General features: G+C 41.6%; 1 protein-coding gene across 1 annotated transcript in view; it reads left to right on the plus strand.

Moving 5' to 3' along the window:
- LOC142075313 (netrin receptor DCC-like) overlaps positions 1 to 14534 on the plus strand; it is a 566343-nt gene that overhangs the window by 502894 nt on the left and 48915 nt on the right. The window contains exons 19-21 of the mRNA XM_075136492.1: positions 3957 to 4064; positions 6898 to 7092; positions 12136 to 12168. Coding sequence (XP_074992593.1) covers positions 3957 to 4064; positions 6898 to 7092; positions 12136 to 12168 — 336 coding nt within the window. The remainder of the gene's footprint in view (positions 1 to 3956; positions 4065 to 6897; positions 7093 to 12135; positions 12169 to 14534) is intronic.

The following is a 14534-nucleotide window of genomic DNA, read 5'->3' on the forward strand; positions in this document are numbered from 1 at the left end:
TTATTTGTCATCAAAAGCCTTGTTCAAGTTCATCCTAACTCCATAAACCGACAGCGTATGTGCAAAATTAACTGTAGTTCTTCACTTTTTTCCATGGGTAGCAAAGCAGAGCGGTCAGTCTGCTGAGCTCTGGTGTCATTGCAAGAAGTTAGGAGATGGTAGTATGTGTGTGTAATACTTTGCCTTGTAATATAATGAGTATCTGTGACTTTTAATGCTAATGATTTAAAATAGTTTTCACTTTTCAAAGAAACCCAAGATCAGGCGAGAACAATTATTCTCTTATTATTAGACGCTGATTTTGCTACTTTAAAATTTCAACTTACAAAGTTCTACGTGTCTCAAGGTCATAAATTCCCATCTTACCCGGTTAGTAAAAAGGACTCAGTGACTGCTTCTATCTAATGCACGTGCTTCTTGAGTCAAGAACTAAAGGGATGTGTTTAAAAACTAACCAACCGCGGGTCCGATCATAATACTGTGTGGACACGTTAGCTGTTTGCTGTACACCGTCTGGTGAGCAGCGCATCGGTCTAGCCAAGACCTACAGTCAGAGTTACAGCGACTGAAACCGTGTGTGCAAAACTAGAGACAGACACAAACGGGGGGGAAGGGGGAAGTCAAGTGAGCAGTCTTTTCAGCTTGCGTATTATTTGTTGTAAAGACACAATTATCTACCCTGTGCAAAACGTTGACTTGTATAAACGCCCTGCTGACAGTTTGGTAAGGCGTCTTTCCTATGCTCCGTGTTTTTATACATCTGTATTTCACTTCCAGCAAGCAGCCATTGTTAAGATTAACAATATGCTTATAATAAACAAATACACTTTGAAGGCTTAATTTAGCTGCTCTTCTCAAGTATTTGAGTGGTATTTTCCAAGCAGGAAGCTATGACCTGAAAGGTACTTCAGATTCTGAAGGGGACTAAATGCAATTTTGCTACAGACACCAGATACATATTATATGTAACCCTAGCTCAGTGGGATAAAAATATTTGAAAAGAGATGGAGACGTAGTGATCTCTGCAGATAAGAACATCCTCTCCGAAACATAATTGTTTCTTTCCCTTTTGTGTGCCTTCAATTAACTGCAGTAGGGAAATAGCAGGCCTGGGCTTTACTTCTAGTTATCACATAGGCATTAATGGAAGGATGTATCCTGATCCCTAGACTGTCTTTAAACAAGGGTAGGGTCTTCCATTAAATTTGCATTTTTTAGAATAAGCTATTGAGCCCCCCTTTTGAAAATCCCAAGTAGATTTGCTTTTAAATAACTCCATGAACGCATGAGGCTGTACACCGCAGGACTACTACATTTTCCAGTCTTTATGATTGCCTATATATCTTGCTATAGTCCCTGGTGCAGAGATAAGAGTGTCTATAGTTTTGCTCAAAATATTTTTCTTCTTCATCTGTTGTAGACAGCAATATGTACCTTTTCCTGAGGGTGACTAGTGGCCTTGAAAACACTCTAGGTGCCGTTACAAATCAGTTTCTACCAGCAGATACCAAATGAAGTCTGCTGGTAAATATTGATTTGTTAGGGTTTTTTTAAATGAAAACCACAGTACACGCCGGTTAATTAACAAAGGGAAAATAAGAGGGAATATATGTGTCCTTAGATTTTCCCATGTGATTGCAATGCAATTATCTGAGCTTGATGGAGCAGCTCTGTTAATTAAGGGCATCCTGCACTGCTGATCTTTATTGCCTGTTTTGTACCCATTCTGCATGTTGAATTTCCCGTAATGATATTAAAGAACGTACATATCAGCATCGATACAGAATTCACTGGAGATTACTACCATGGCTAGGGAGAGTTGTTATGCCCATAATTCAAAAGCAACTCTCAGAGCCAAGTTCCATCCCCAGATCTGCCTACACAAGTCTTACTGATACGAGGGGTGTTAATGAGTGCTAAGGGAAACATCTAAAGCTTTGATTTTTCTCATGATATCTTATGTTCACAGTCTGCTGAAAGCAGAGCTCAGCTTCAGCCGCTCAGCGGGACTCACGTGGTAATCACCAGCATGGAAAGCCTGTGTTACAGAAAGGGGCTCACAAGCTTTACTATTTTAACCTCACAAAAGGCAGAAAGCCTAGGAAGGGAAAGTTCGTGAAAACGTGCCAAAAAGGGTTAATATCAGAAAACGGAAAACAGTGTTTAAGATAAAGGTGCAGTTTGCATACAGGCAAACAGGATGCACTGTGGTAGACATACAATCATTTATGTTAAGTTGGAGAATATTGCAGAATAGGCTTAGCAAAAGTAAAGAGAAGGACAATTTTTGTTTTAAAATCAAGTGTGATTCGTTTATGAAAAGGGTTATCTCGTGCAGTTCCCTGAAATAGCAAGGCAGTCCAAGGTGTTTCTTTTAGTACTTCAAACTGATGAGCCAGTGTCCCAAGCTGGCTATAAGCTGAGTAGCTTTTAAATGCAACACAACCCTCTCAAGACATAATAATAATAATAACAATAATAATAACAATAAGAAGAAGGAGAAGGAGAAGAAGCAGCAGCTGCAATAATGACAATAACAATAATGCAAACTTCCCTAGCAGTGTGGGAGCTCACATCATGCTGGGCATTGCCGAGGATTAAGAGACTTCTCAAAGATCTGTGAGCTCGTATTGTGGCCTGCCTACTTCAGGCTAAGAAAGATGCTTCCAGCGAGGAGCAGCTTCTGTGACAAGACTGAAGTGAAACACTGCAAGTCCCATTGTGCTGGCTCTGGACGTACCAGACCGAACGTGTTGTTCCAGCACATATAGCAAAGAGATAATCCACCGCAAATCTGCCACAAAGAACATCAGCTGACGAGTAGTCACCTGCTTAGTAGTATAACAATGCTAAAGAAACTTCTGTTTTCTGTGTGCAGATTTCTTGGCTGCTTTCTGGATCCCACTTTTGAAAAGTTCAACTGATGCAAATACCATGAGACCATCCGCTCGGTGTTATTTCAAAGGGATCAATTCCTTGTGACCAGAGCCTGTACGGCAGCTGGCTCTTCCCTTCCTTCTTGTTGTTTAAAATCACTGAATGTTCATCACCCTGCAGATTTGTGTCTGTGCTTTAGATAGGACTGGTTTAGCTCAGCATGATCCAACAGATTTTTAAAGCTTTACCTCGTAAAGTGACTTTGGAGCAGTTCTTCGAACATTCAAGAAGGTTGTTTAGTGGCCATATGGCTAGGACACAGATGATGGGATGCTCGTACACTGTGTTCTCCACGCTGTTATGCTATCTGTATGCTCTAAGTCATCAACAGCCTGTATCAAAACTAAGTGAATGAACTCAGCGCCAATATATTACTCCTCTCTCTCAACTGTTTTTTAATAACTGCCCATTTTTCCTTTCTCCTCCACAGTCTTACGATATGATTTTAAAATATCTGAGACACTGTGCAAGACCTCATGGCCAGTATTAGTAAAGCAGGGTGCAAAGCAGACACTGCAGGCTCAGAAATCCAACCTTCCGTCTTTAATGCAATGGAAATAGAAAAGCTAAGAATTATCATGTCTAAAATGTCCCAAGCTGAGCATATATTTAATGAATATACACAATTATATTTGTTTTATACTGGTACGTACCTACAAATGTTCCTAATAGAGAAGCCACAATGTTATTACTGTTATTAAATGTGTAGGGCTCCCAGAGTATATTAGACGTTCTTGGATACCTCGGTGGTTGTTTAGCTGTAAGGACCAATATTAACGGTAAGAGGATAAGAACTATCCACCAAATCCTAGCGTATCCACACGCAGTATTTTGTACAATTGCCACTATTAAAATATCACTTCTAGACAAATCATACGTTACATGTTTGAAATGCGTCTAAGGACACTCGCATTTGAAAGCGGTAAATGCCTACTGAGTAGTTCATGCCTGCTACGGTGTGTAAGGAATTCAAAAGAAGGTGAGTAACTTCTGTTTCCAATTATTTTCACTATTTTCAGCTCCCACCTCTGCTCCCAAGGATTTGACAGTCATTACACGGGAAGGGAAGCCCCGGGCTGTCATTGTCAGCTGGCAGCCGCCGTTGGAAGCCAATGGAAAAATTACTGGTAAACATTTACATTATCCTGCATTCTCCTTTTTATTTCACCGTTCTGATCATTTGCTGCTTTCATTCCCTATTTTCTGTGGAAACATCTCTGGTTTTTTTCTAGAATGCTATTTGATCTGATGTTATTTTATGTTCTTTTACTTTTATCAGCCAAGTTGGTCTAGGATTCAAGGCAATGTTAGGAATACTGCAAGATCTGTAAGTCAGAGGATGTAAATCTTTTATTTTTAAATGCAAAGAGTAGTAATATAAGTTTAAAAAGGCAGCACTCTAAGCAAAGGTTTTGTGGTACGTGCTGCTCAATGATAATTAGAAATGACTAATAATAAGTATTTTGTTTGGCAATAATGCAATACACAATATACATAATGATAGGTTGCTCAGTGCAGCACATAATGGGAGGATTTATTGCTAGATATTTAAGTTTACAGTAACAATTTAAGGCAATGATGATCAGGAAAAAAACCTCAGTGTTGACTGACAAGAACTGAACTTAATAGATGCTTCACAGTGACAGGTTTTATTTTCCAAAATATTGCATCTAACCTTAGTGCCTAATTAAGAAACCCATTACAAACTTTTATTGTTATTTCAGTAGAGTTCTATCTGAAATTTTGCCTTTAAATGATCATTTTGGTCTGCTAATAGACATCTCAGAGGCATATAATTATTAGGAGAAATATTGTTCATCTTCAAAAATGTGCACGTTATGTTCACATTACTACAAACAGTCGGGTTAGACCAGTTCTACAACATATTTTTATGTGGGAGAAAGCGTGCATACGTCACCGTTACTGCTAGTAATCCCAGCAACACGCTGCTGAAGCATGGAGAAATATCGGTGCAAGGGGAAGAACGCTTCAGAACGACGTCCCGTGTGAGCCATTAGCAGTCAAGAGCACTGGGTCAGGTTTTAACAGCTGTAACTCAGCAGGGCTTCACTGGCGTCAGATGAGCTGTTGTGAGTTACACCAGGGAAGTATCCCACTTCATGTTACCAATAAAATAAGGATATATTTCCTTGTGGAAATATATCGCCCAGCAATAACGATTCCTAGGTTAGACTTGCATAACTGTGCATAATTTCACTCTACATTATCATCAGCACTTCACAATCTGTGACCATGTCGGAAAGGAGGATGTTTTGATGAAATGGCTCTGTTTACACTAACCTAATTTAGCCGTTAGAGAGAAGAAACGATCATTCTGATGGACAGCACACTGAAATGAGTGCTAATGGTCCTGATTCCCTATGACTAAAAGACAAAATACAATAAAAGCCTTCCTGACTTTCAAGGCGTGAAATGACTCCGTGGTAGCAACTTTATGTTATAGAGTTTTTCCATCGACAGCAGCGTTCAGACCTGAGAGCAGACTGGGTCCCCTGACATCCATGCACAAACTTCTTTCTTGTAGCACGTGGTTGAAGAACGACTCTCATAGGGATTTTTTGCTCAATGTGTGGTCAAATGTTGCTTAGACATATCAAGCAGAGGAAACAACTGCTTGTGGAAAGCAGAAATGTCCCTAACAACCAAATCTTCACCCCTACAAATGCTTGAGCGAATGTGTTTGTGTTAATTTGAGAAACATACATATTTTTTCATAACTTTATATATATATTAATCCAAATGTCATGGTCAGCGAAACTGCTTTAGTAATCCCAAACTACAAGCCTCTAAATAAAATCCCATAATATAAAACAAGCAAACCGCCCCCCCCCCCAAAAAACCGTATCATTTCCATCCTAACACCGCTTGTCCATGACCAGTGTAACCATTCATGTGGAATGAGTTTTGAAAAGCATCTTTGTTTCAGAAAAGAACAGGGAAACAGCAATAATAAGGCTTACACCAATTTCGTAGTCACTTTGGACCCAGGCACAAAGATGAAGTCCAGAAGTCTCTCTGCTCCGGTAGCTCACACCTGCGGCACGGCACTCAGGACTGGACTCAGAGTGGGGTTTTTGCGTAGGACGAATTTGCCAGGGAGCCTTTCAGGGGAAAAAAAAAATAGGAAAAAAAAAAAAAAAAAGAAAAAAAAACAGAAAAAAAAATAGAAAAAAAAAAAAGAAAGGAAAAGAAGGGAAAAAAAAAAAAAGAAAACGTTTTCAAATTTGGGCAGAGGCCGGTGCTGCAGGTCCCCAGCTGAGGCTGGGTTGGCACAGAGGGTGTGCTGGACTTCTCAGCCTTTCCTACAGGCTTTTTTCTTCTTCCCAAAATTTCATGTGCTGACAAGGTAATTCCTACAAACTATTATAGTTTCCTAGCACTGGTACTTCTACTCTCTAAGTTCTAAAACTTCTAAGTTTTATTCAGTGGTAAGTAGTTATTGTCGTACTCTAAGTTACCAAAATTTTTAATTCTTCATTCTTTCCCCCAAAATACTTTCCCCTGTAGTTACCAAGAAATATCGTATGGCTTCCCATAAGCACCCAGTAATTGATGTGTATCATTGATGCCGTTCAGTTTTATTTCAGCACTGAACCACTAAAGACTTATATCGTGTGGTTTATGGCAGCTGTCAGACTGAATGGTGCACCTGAATTTGAGAAATGCACTTGTAACAGCCTTTTAATGTCTGCTACCTATTTTTGTATTTGTTAAATCTATATTTCTTACAGTGAATACTGTAAGTGTGGTTTTGTTCTAAAAATAGACAAATGTGTATTGTCATAACATTCCTCAAAGCTACTTTGACTGGCGACCTGCCATCACTGCTTTTAAAAAGACACCCCTGATTTTTAAGAAATCTGATTTTTATATGTATTTCATAACGGAAGCACGTTAAAATTTGATTGCAGTACTAACTGAGAGACTGTGTTTATTCAGCTTACATCCTCTTCTATACTTTGGACAAGAATGCTCCAATTGACGACTGGATTATGGAGTCCATCAGCGGCGACCGGCTGACCCACCAGATCATGGACCTCAACCTGGACACTGTCTACTACTTCAGAATCCAAGCTCGCAATGCCAAGGGAGTGGGGCCCCTCTCCGATCCTATTTTCTTCCGGACGCTGAAAGGTTTGGATCTGTGTCATCTGGATATTAATGATACATAGAATTTTCTAATGCCTCTGTGGGAGCTTTGCAATTAATTCCATGTCAGCCGGAAGAGATCCTACTACTTGAAACTGTTTTTGAGAGATAAAAGCAAAATGGTACATACAGTAGTTGACAAAAGTAAACCACATAATGAGGCAGTAACTCTATTTTTAAATTCAGCTGGGGGAAGGCACTCTGACACCACCTAACTTTCTACCATCAATAATAAAGCTAATTGGATCTGACTGGATTTCTCTAGGGAGGTCCCTTTTCATTTTGGATCCCCCGGTGACTGTAGGAACCTGTAATGACACTCCTATCATCAGAGTAGGCATGCAAAATTAGGATTCAAAATCTCAGCAAACTGAGATGCAACTTGACTTTGCGTGGGCAAAGTTGTTCCAGAGATTTTTCAGTACCCGTTATTAACAGACTAATTAATACCTGATCCCTCTCCCTTAGTGACCAGTGAGAAGGAGCAGGCAAAAGAGGGGCACCCTTTTTTTTTTTGGCTGGTATTTCAGCACCGTGTTTAGGAGAGCAAAGGACTGCACTTGTATTAGACTCAATTTCAAATTAACGTGGAGAGATATTCCTCTTCTCTCTTCCCCGCTGCCTGTCTGTGTGAAGCCCTGACGTGATCTACCCAGAAATTATTAGTTATGAAGATGTAAGCAATATTACCGTGAGTGGGAAGCAGGGTGCTTGCCGCAGCTCTGCTCCTTATATTTTAACTGTCACTCATTCATTTGCACAAAGGTATGAAATTACTTTTAAAAAAGACATGTAATTAATGAAAAACTCAACTGACATAAACAGCGAACCTATTCCAGGAAAGAAGCGTGGCATATGAGAGAGCACGTTATCGCTGTGTCTTCCCTAGAGAAAATTCGGGGATTTGTGTACAAAAATAACATCTTGGCAGAAGGTAATTGAAACTGGATGCAGGTTGGGCTTGAGAAGTCACGACTGGAGGGAAATGAGGGAAACTCAGACTCAAACCTGCGCCTGAGAGGCTTGGAATTAGCGTTCACGCTCAAGCCTCCTCTTAACCCGTTATAAGTGACTTAATTTAACGCGAGCTGCGCAAAAGCCAAGCGAAGTGACTGCAGAGGAGGGGTGACGCACCGCCCCACATCGTTCCCTTTGGGGGATTTGTGTGTTTGTTTGGAGAGAGCTTGTGTCTGAGTTTGTCTTTCAGCAAACCTTCATGTGAATAGCAAATTTTTCTGCTGCTTCTGAGGGAAGGAGGGGAAAGTCCATTTTCAGCCATTAAGGAGGGATTTCAGTGAAGGAGCCAGTGTCCTGAGCAGCACTGGCAGAGAGCTTGCCCTTTTTGCTTCACTGATACCAGCGTCCCTAACGCATGCTATCGACCATTCAGGCTGGGAGTGAAAAGCCTCATACAACAGTTTTCGTGAATTAGCAGGAGTCAGAAAAAAAATGAAAAATTGTATCAATTTGTTCCGAGCTTATCACCGCCGGCCCAGGTTTGCAGGACTGACTTGTCCAAGTCATGTTTCACTTTGAATGAATTATTGGTAAGATCCTGATTATTCATTCTCCGCTGCCATGAAATGTGAAGAGATAGCACTTTGCGGGTGCTTCATCTCTATCAAGCGGATGGTGCCAACTTAATTTCATGCTTACAATTTGTGCCAAGCAGAAGTAGTCTATTAGACTGGGTTTAAAATGAGTCAAGGCATCAAAATATAATAACTGCAGACTAATGAGATACGAGAAGTTACAGAGACCCAGATATCTAACTAAACCAAAAGATTAATGCACTTGATATCACCTACTTTGTAATGTTTACACAAAGTACCATAAAACTCATTTGGGAAATGAATTCTAGATCAGACAGCATCAACAGATACCAAAAAGATGAATTTATACGTTTGTTACATCTTGTAATAGCCTACAAGGACTACATCTAATACCCTGCCATGAATACTTAATGATATCCACCCTAAATATGTCATGTTCAATAATATTCAACTGTTTTTTTGACAAATCTATCCCTACGCTTGCGGTGAAAAGACTTTCTGAAATCTTGAATGCATTCTGAATTAAGCAAAAATGTTGGTTTCCTGCCCTTAATGATTACTAACAGATGATGTATATGTGCCATATGGTAATGCGTGCTCTGATGGCAAATCTATGTCCTGATCAGAGGGAGTTTTAAATCACGAGGAACTAAACAAGCATCAAAGATCCACTAAGTCACCCACTGTCTCGTTTCATATGTTGTAGCACATAAAGCTCCTCCAAGGAAACCAAGCCATTACTTGTGTTGTAATTGCGGTGTGAGTATTTGTAGTGACTTTCCTTTACTAATGAAAACGTAGTGATCTGTGAGAAGGAGAGATGTTTAATAGTAAATAACTCTAGCACAGAGCAATGAGTTTATATTCTTCCACCTCCATCAGCTCCACTGATGATAATATACAGGCAAATGGGCACATCCTTAACTTACGTAAATCGTCGTTACGCTGTGAACTTCAATCAATCTACGACAGTTTACATCAGTTGAGGAGCTGCTTTTTTATGCTCTGGCTGGTTAAATGTATCACTTAAAGCATGAAGAATCTGATACACACATTCTTAGGGACCTGGAATAGAAGGATAAAATGTCATTGAACATCCCCCTTTTTTTTTGTTATATAATTTGGGCCAAAATTTGAGGTAGTTATTAGGATTTTTCTTACTCCTTACTGAGTTTGGATGACTTCAGTAAATATTATGTATACATATATATGTATATGTGTATATGGAAGAGAAGCAGAGTGTGCCCCAATAGTATGCGTATTTTGCAGCCTTTCGCAGTGTATTGTCACGGATTGCCCCTGAAGTTAAATTCCAACTCTCACTGTTACGTTACTTTTATGGCCTATGAATTTTCAGAAATCTATTAAGTTGCAGAAATAAATAAATAGTCTAAAATTTATTTGCAGCTGCCCACTGAAACATGACAACTAGAGAGTGAATGAATGAACCGGTGGCAGACAGACAGGGAGGAGGATTTCCTCAATCTTTTCAATAACTTGTCCGTGATTTTTCTTTTCATCTATTGCAGAAACAAGCAACTCTCAGAACTGCACTTGCTAACTGTGCTTATGCTTTCTTCTGCTTAGCCATACCTATTCTGGATTTCAGCCAGCATTTACAAACAGACCTTCCTTGAGTGCTGAGCTCCTTTAATCACAGAAAATTAGAGAGTAGTATTCTGCTTATCGGAATCACACAAAACACTACATCAATACCTATAAACTGAAAAAAGTTGCCTGTTAGTGCACCTATAGACATAATGTCAAGCATGAATAAAACACTGGATCAGATGTGGTTTTAAAGTGGAAAGGGGGAGAGAGGGGGAGGAAGAGGCCATGGGCTGAGCTTCAGTACACTCCCATTTATTCCCCGCGTGCTAAGGTGAGCAAGGAAGGCTGCATTCGTGGCCTTCCCACAGGACACCAGATCACAAGTCGCTGCCGCACCATTTCTGAGAGCCCCGAAATCGCCGGTGATGCCGGTCCCCGCCCTGACCCCCCTTTTGGCAGGGACGGCGTGGGGCGGCATTCCTAGCCCTGCAGTGCCCTCTAATGCTGCCTCGGCGTCGTGGTTCGCAGCCGGCACCGAACGTGAACCCCCGGGGCCTGCCAGGAGCAGGTCTCACCCACCCGGAGGTGTCGGGGGCTTCGCCGCCTCCATCGCCTGGAGAAGGCAGCGAACGCCGAGCGGTGCCAGGGCGGCCTCTAAGTGGCATCGGCGCCCGGACGGAGGTCGCTGCAGTCGGGAGCAAGGTTTCACGTTTTCATGAACGCCTTTGTCCTAAGGGAAAGGTGATGACCTGAGGTATGGCTCAGCGGGGGAGCGCAGGCTCACAGATTTCTAGGAAGTTTGAGGCAATGTGCTCCGTGCAGCCCGCTTCTCTGCATCCATGTGAAAAAGTCCGAGAGGGGGGAAAAAAAAATTAACTGAGGGTTTGGGGGTCATTAAAGGAATTATTCTGCCTCTGCCACAGGCACGGAGCTCATAGATGTGTCTGTAAATGTAAATTACTGCTAGTTCAGTACCTCCATTTGTTCCTAGCGCGATGCCATGATCCAGAGGAGGTTTTGTCGTGATTTTAGCAGCGAGGGGAGCAGCATGCTCTGCACCTGCAGGCAATGGTTATTTGACTTCCAGATTCATGTGCCAAATCACTTCTTTTTCCCCCAATTTCCTGTACTTAAGGTTCTTGCATAATTTATTAAGCAGAGGACCGGTTAATGCTCTATGATGGTAGCTACTTATGAATCCAAGGAAAGTTTAATTCCCTCAGCCATACCATAAATAGTCAGAAGTTGTAGCTGTGCAGGAAAGCTTTTAATATATCTTGAATTTTGAAGTCGTCTGGTGCACCTCAGATCATGCTATCTTTTATGGTTATTATGCAAAAACGTGTAAATAATTTTAAACCCCTTTGTAAAAAACTGAAACAATCATAATATAAGTCAGACTGAGCTTTCAACTTGTAGGTGATTTGACTGTAATTATTTAAAGAAGCAGCATCTCTCTCTCTTTCCCTTCTTGCTTAATTAAACTTCCCAGATCATACAGAAAAAGAACAAGAGAATGAAAAAATGCTGCGGTAAAGGTTTCACATTTGTAAGAACTTGGTGAAAATACCTGATACAAGGCACGGTTCAGCCTGTGTTCAGAGTTCAAGAGCATCTGGACGACGCTCGTAGCCATATGGTTTAGTTCTGGGCAGTCCTGCCAGGAGCAGGGAGCTGGACTCCAGGATCCTTACGGGTCCCTTCCAACTCGAGACACTCTGTGATCCTATGGTTCTATGATTCTGTGTTTGTCCTCTCGGTTCTCCAGGATCTCTCTGAAAAAGGGAACGGTAAAACTCGTCGGCCCGCGGTGCGGGAAGGCAGCCCCGCGCTGCGCCAGCCCGCGGACACGGTAGTTGATGTGACGCGTCGGCTCGTCTGCGAGGAGCTGTCAGCCTCTAATGACATTGTCTCTTTCTTGCAGTCGAGCACCCTGACAAAATGGCTAATGACCAAGGTACGGTGCCCTCAATCTGTCGCCTTTTCTGCCGGAGCCTCGGGGGCGCGCCGGGGAGGGGGCCGCGCTTTTCACCTGGGCTGCACACCTGATGAGGCAGACGCTGGCGTGATAATTAATCTTGTTAATGAAGTTCTGCTCGGCTGAGGCTGCTGCTTTGATGGGGAAGATGTAAATTTTCGGGAGAGGAAATTGTTTTGTCTCTTTTCTGAAGGACCAATTAAAACGTCAAGCTTCTTTGTATGAAATAAATTCTTAGTCTCTCTGCTGCACTTCTGAATAATTCACATTAAGTATAATTAAGCTCAGCATAATTTCCAGGCTCCTCTTGCACCCTTTCGTGGGTTAGAGATTAAAGTTCAAAAGCCTCACAGTGAGAAATCATAAATCATCTTTTCTCTCAAACCAGCAGCTCCTGTTTAATAACAGCAAAGTTTAGTCAACTTTTCAAGGCATTATCATTACGTTTTCCAAATATGAATATATGTCTGATTAGTCACGGGTCCTCTGCTCCTGTCTTCCTTCGAATACTCGTGAAGTCTGTTGCTAGGATATTTTCTCCTTTTTTTACTTTAGACCTATTTATTCCTAAGTATTTCTTTCAATTACAGCTAGAGCATTGTACATTCATGTGACATCTGCCCAAGGAAACAGTCACAGTGACATTTGGAAAATGCAGGCCTGGTCTTGGGAGGTTTATTTGGATTTGAACTCTCACTTCACGCTAGTTCAAAAGGCAAAGTGAGGCAAACCTCAAATCCCTGGCTTCACTTAACAGCTACCGTCTTACCCCAATTTAGTGAGCTGAGTTAACTTGCAATAGATAATTCCTAGGGAAGACAAGAAAGCGTTATTTAGAAGATCAAAGTCAACTCTAGGCCCTTTTATAGGTTTTTCTTTGACCTGGAGCATCCCTGGAGGTAACCCAGAGCATATTTCTTCACTAGGATTTTACTTAGTAGCAGGTACCACATACAGTCTCACAGCGAGGTAGCACATTGGAGAGACCCGCGCGCAGCCAGTTTTGGAAATTCACCCTCTGATTTCAGCGTATGATTTACTGAAAGGAGTAGAAGTATACAAATTGTAAAATTAAAAGCTGGTTTTGCTCAGTATTATTTTTTACACCACAGCGCGCACACAAATTGAAATTGTCAGGTTTGAATAGATAAAAACTATTTTTAAAGGGTAAAAGTGTTCAATTACAAAGAAGCCTGAATGTAAATTGTCAGTATATTTTTCTCAAATTTGCATTTAAAATGTTTTCAGGCAGGTTTGGAAAACCTAGGAGAGGCTTCAGCACAAGGTACCACCTGGTAAGCAGGATTGAAAAAGTGTCAAGTTCAGTTGGAAAAAAAAAAAGGGCAAAAAAGTAGGGCTGGATGGAAAGCAGAGTTTGTGGTTTAGTTCTTCACTGAGCGTGTTGCTCTGTTCCAGCATAACTCCGTGGTTGTATGGCCATACAGTAGTGCTGTTTAATGGAGCTCATGGCATAGGACGTGGAGCATCAGCCTTCTCCGCTGATTGTGATTTCCAGTGGCAAAGCCAGCACCAGTCACAGCGCGCTGCCGGGCATAACCTGCTGTAGCTATCATAGGACAACCACTCCTGTAGACATGGTCCGTTCTTTCTCTATACTTGTCCCACATCTTCTGCTCATGAAGCAGGTATCTGAGAAAGCCGCATCAGGCTTGTTCCTGAGTTTCTGCTTGCTTCTTTCCATGTAACGCTGCAGAAAATCCAGATTTGTTGGATGCACTACATACTACTTTTGTGATGCTTTATGGGAGGAAAAAAAATATAGGAAATGTGGAAAAGCGTTTCTGTGTTCCATAGCATGGTGAACTCACGTCCATCACAAGGATATAAAGAATCAGATCCTCTGCAGAGAGACCTGCCTATCCCACCTTGTGCTGTAGTTTAGTTCATGGGGAGATGTAAATAAGCATGACAGGTCAAGTGCAGCTATGCTGTATATGGTAGGTGAATACATATTCCTCAAACTACCACGGAAAAAAAGACGTCTGGGTCATTTTCCGTTTGTGCATCGTGTTCCTCTGGGAACACTGTGCCCCTTGCTAGGGTTTTGCTTGCTACGGAAAAACTGTCACCAGAATGATTCATTGTTCTTGTCCAGCCTGAACAGTGTTTGCAACCTTTTTAGTGAACGATACTCCGTATAGACTTTAAAACAGGAAAGATTTCAACCAGCCTTGTGTAACTACTTGCAGTGTGGTGTCTGGCTGAAGCACATCCCCAGGGTACGTCCCTGGGGGACATCCCAACATCCCAACAGCGGTGTGTTGGGATTGCAGCCGTAGCCTGTGAATTCCCGATCGCTTCAGGTATGGTGGGCTTTTTTGATT

This window comes from Calonectris borealis, chromosome Z, assembly GCF_964195595.1.
Source record: "Calonectris borealis chromosome Z, bCalBor7.hap1.2, whole genome shotgun sequence".
Taxonomy (NCBI): domain Eukaryota; kingdom Metazoa; phylum Chordata; class Aves; order Procellariiformes; family Procellariidae; genus Calonectris; species Calonectris borealis.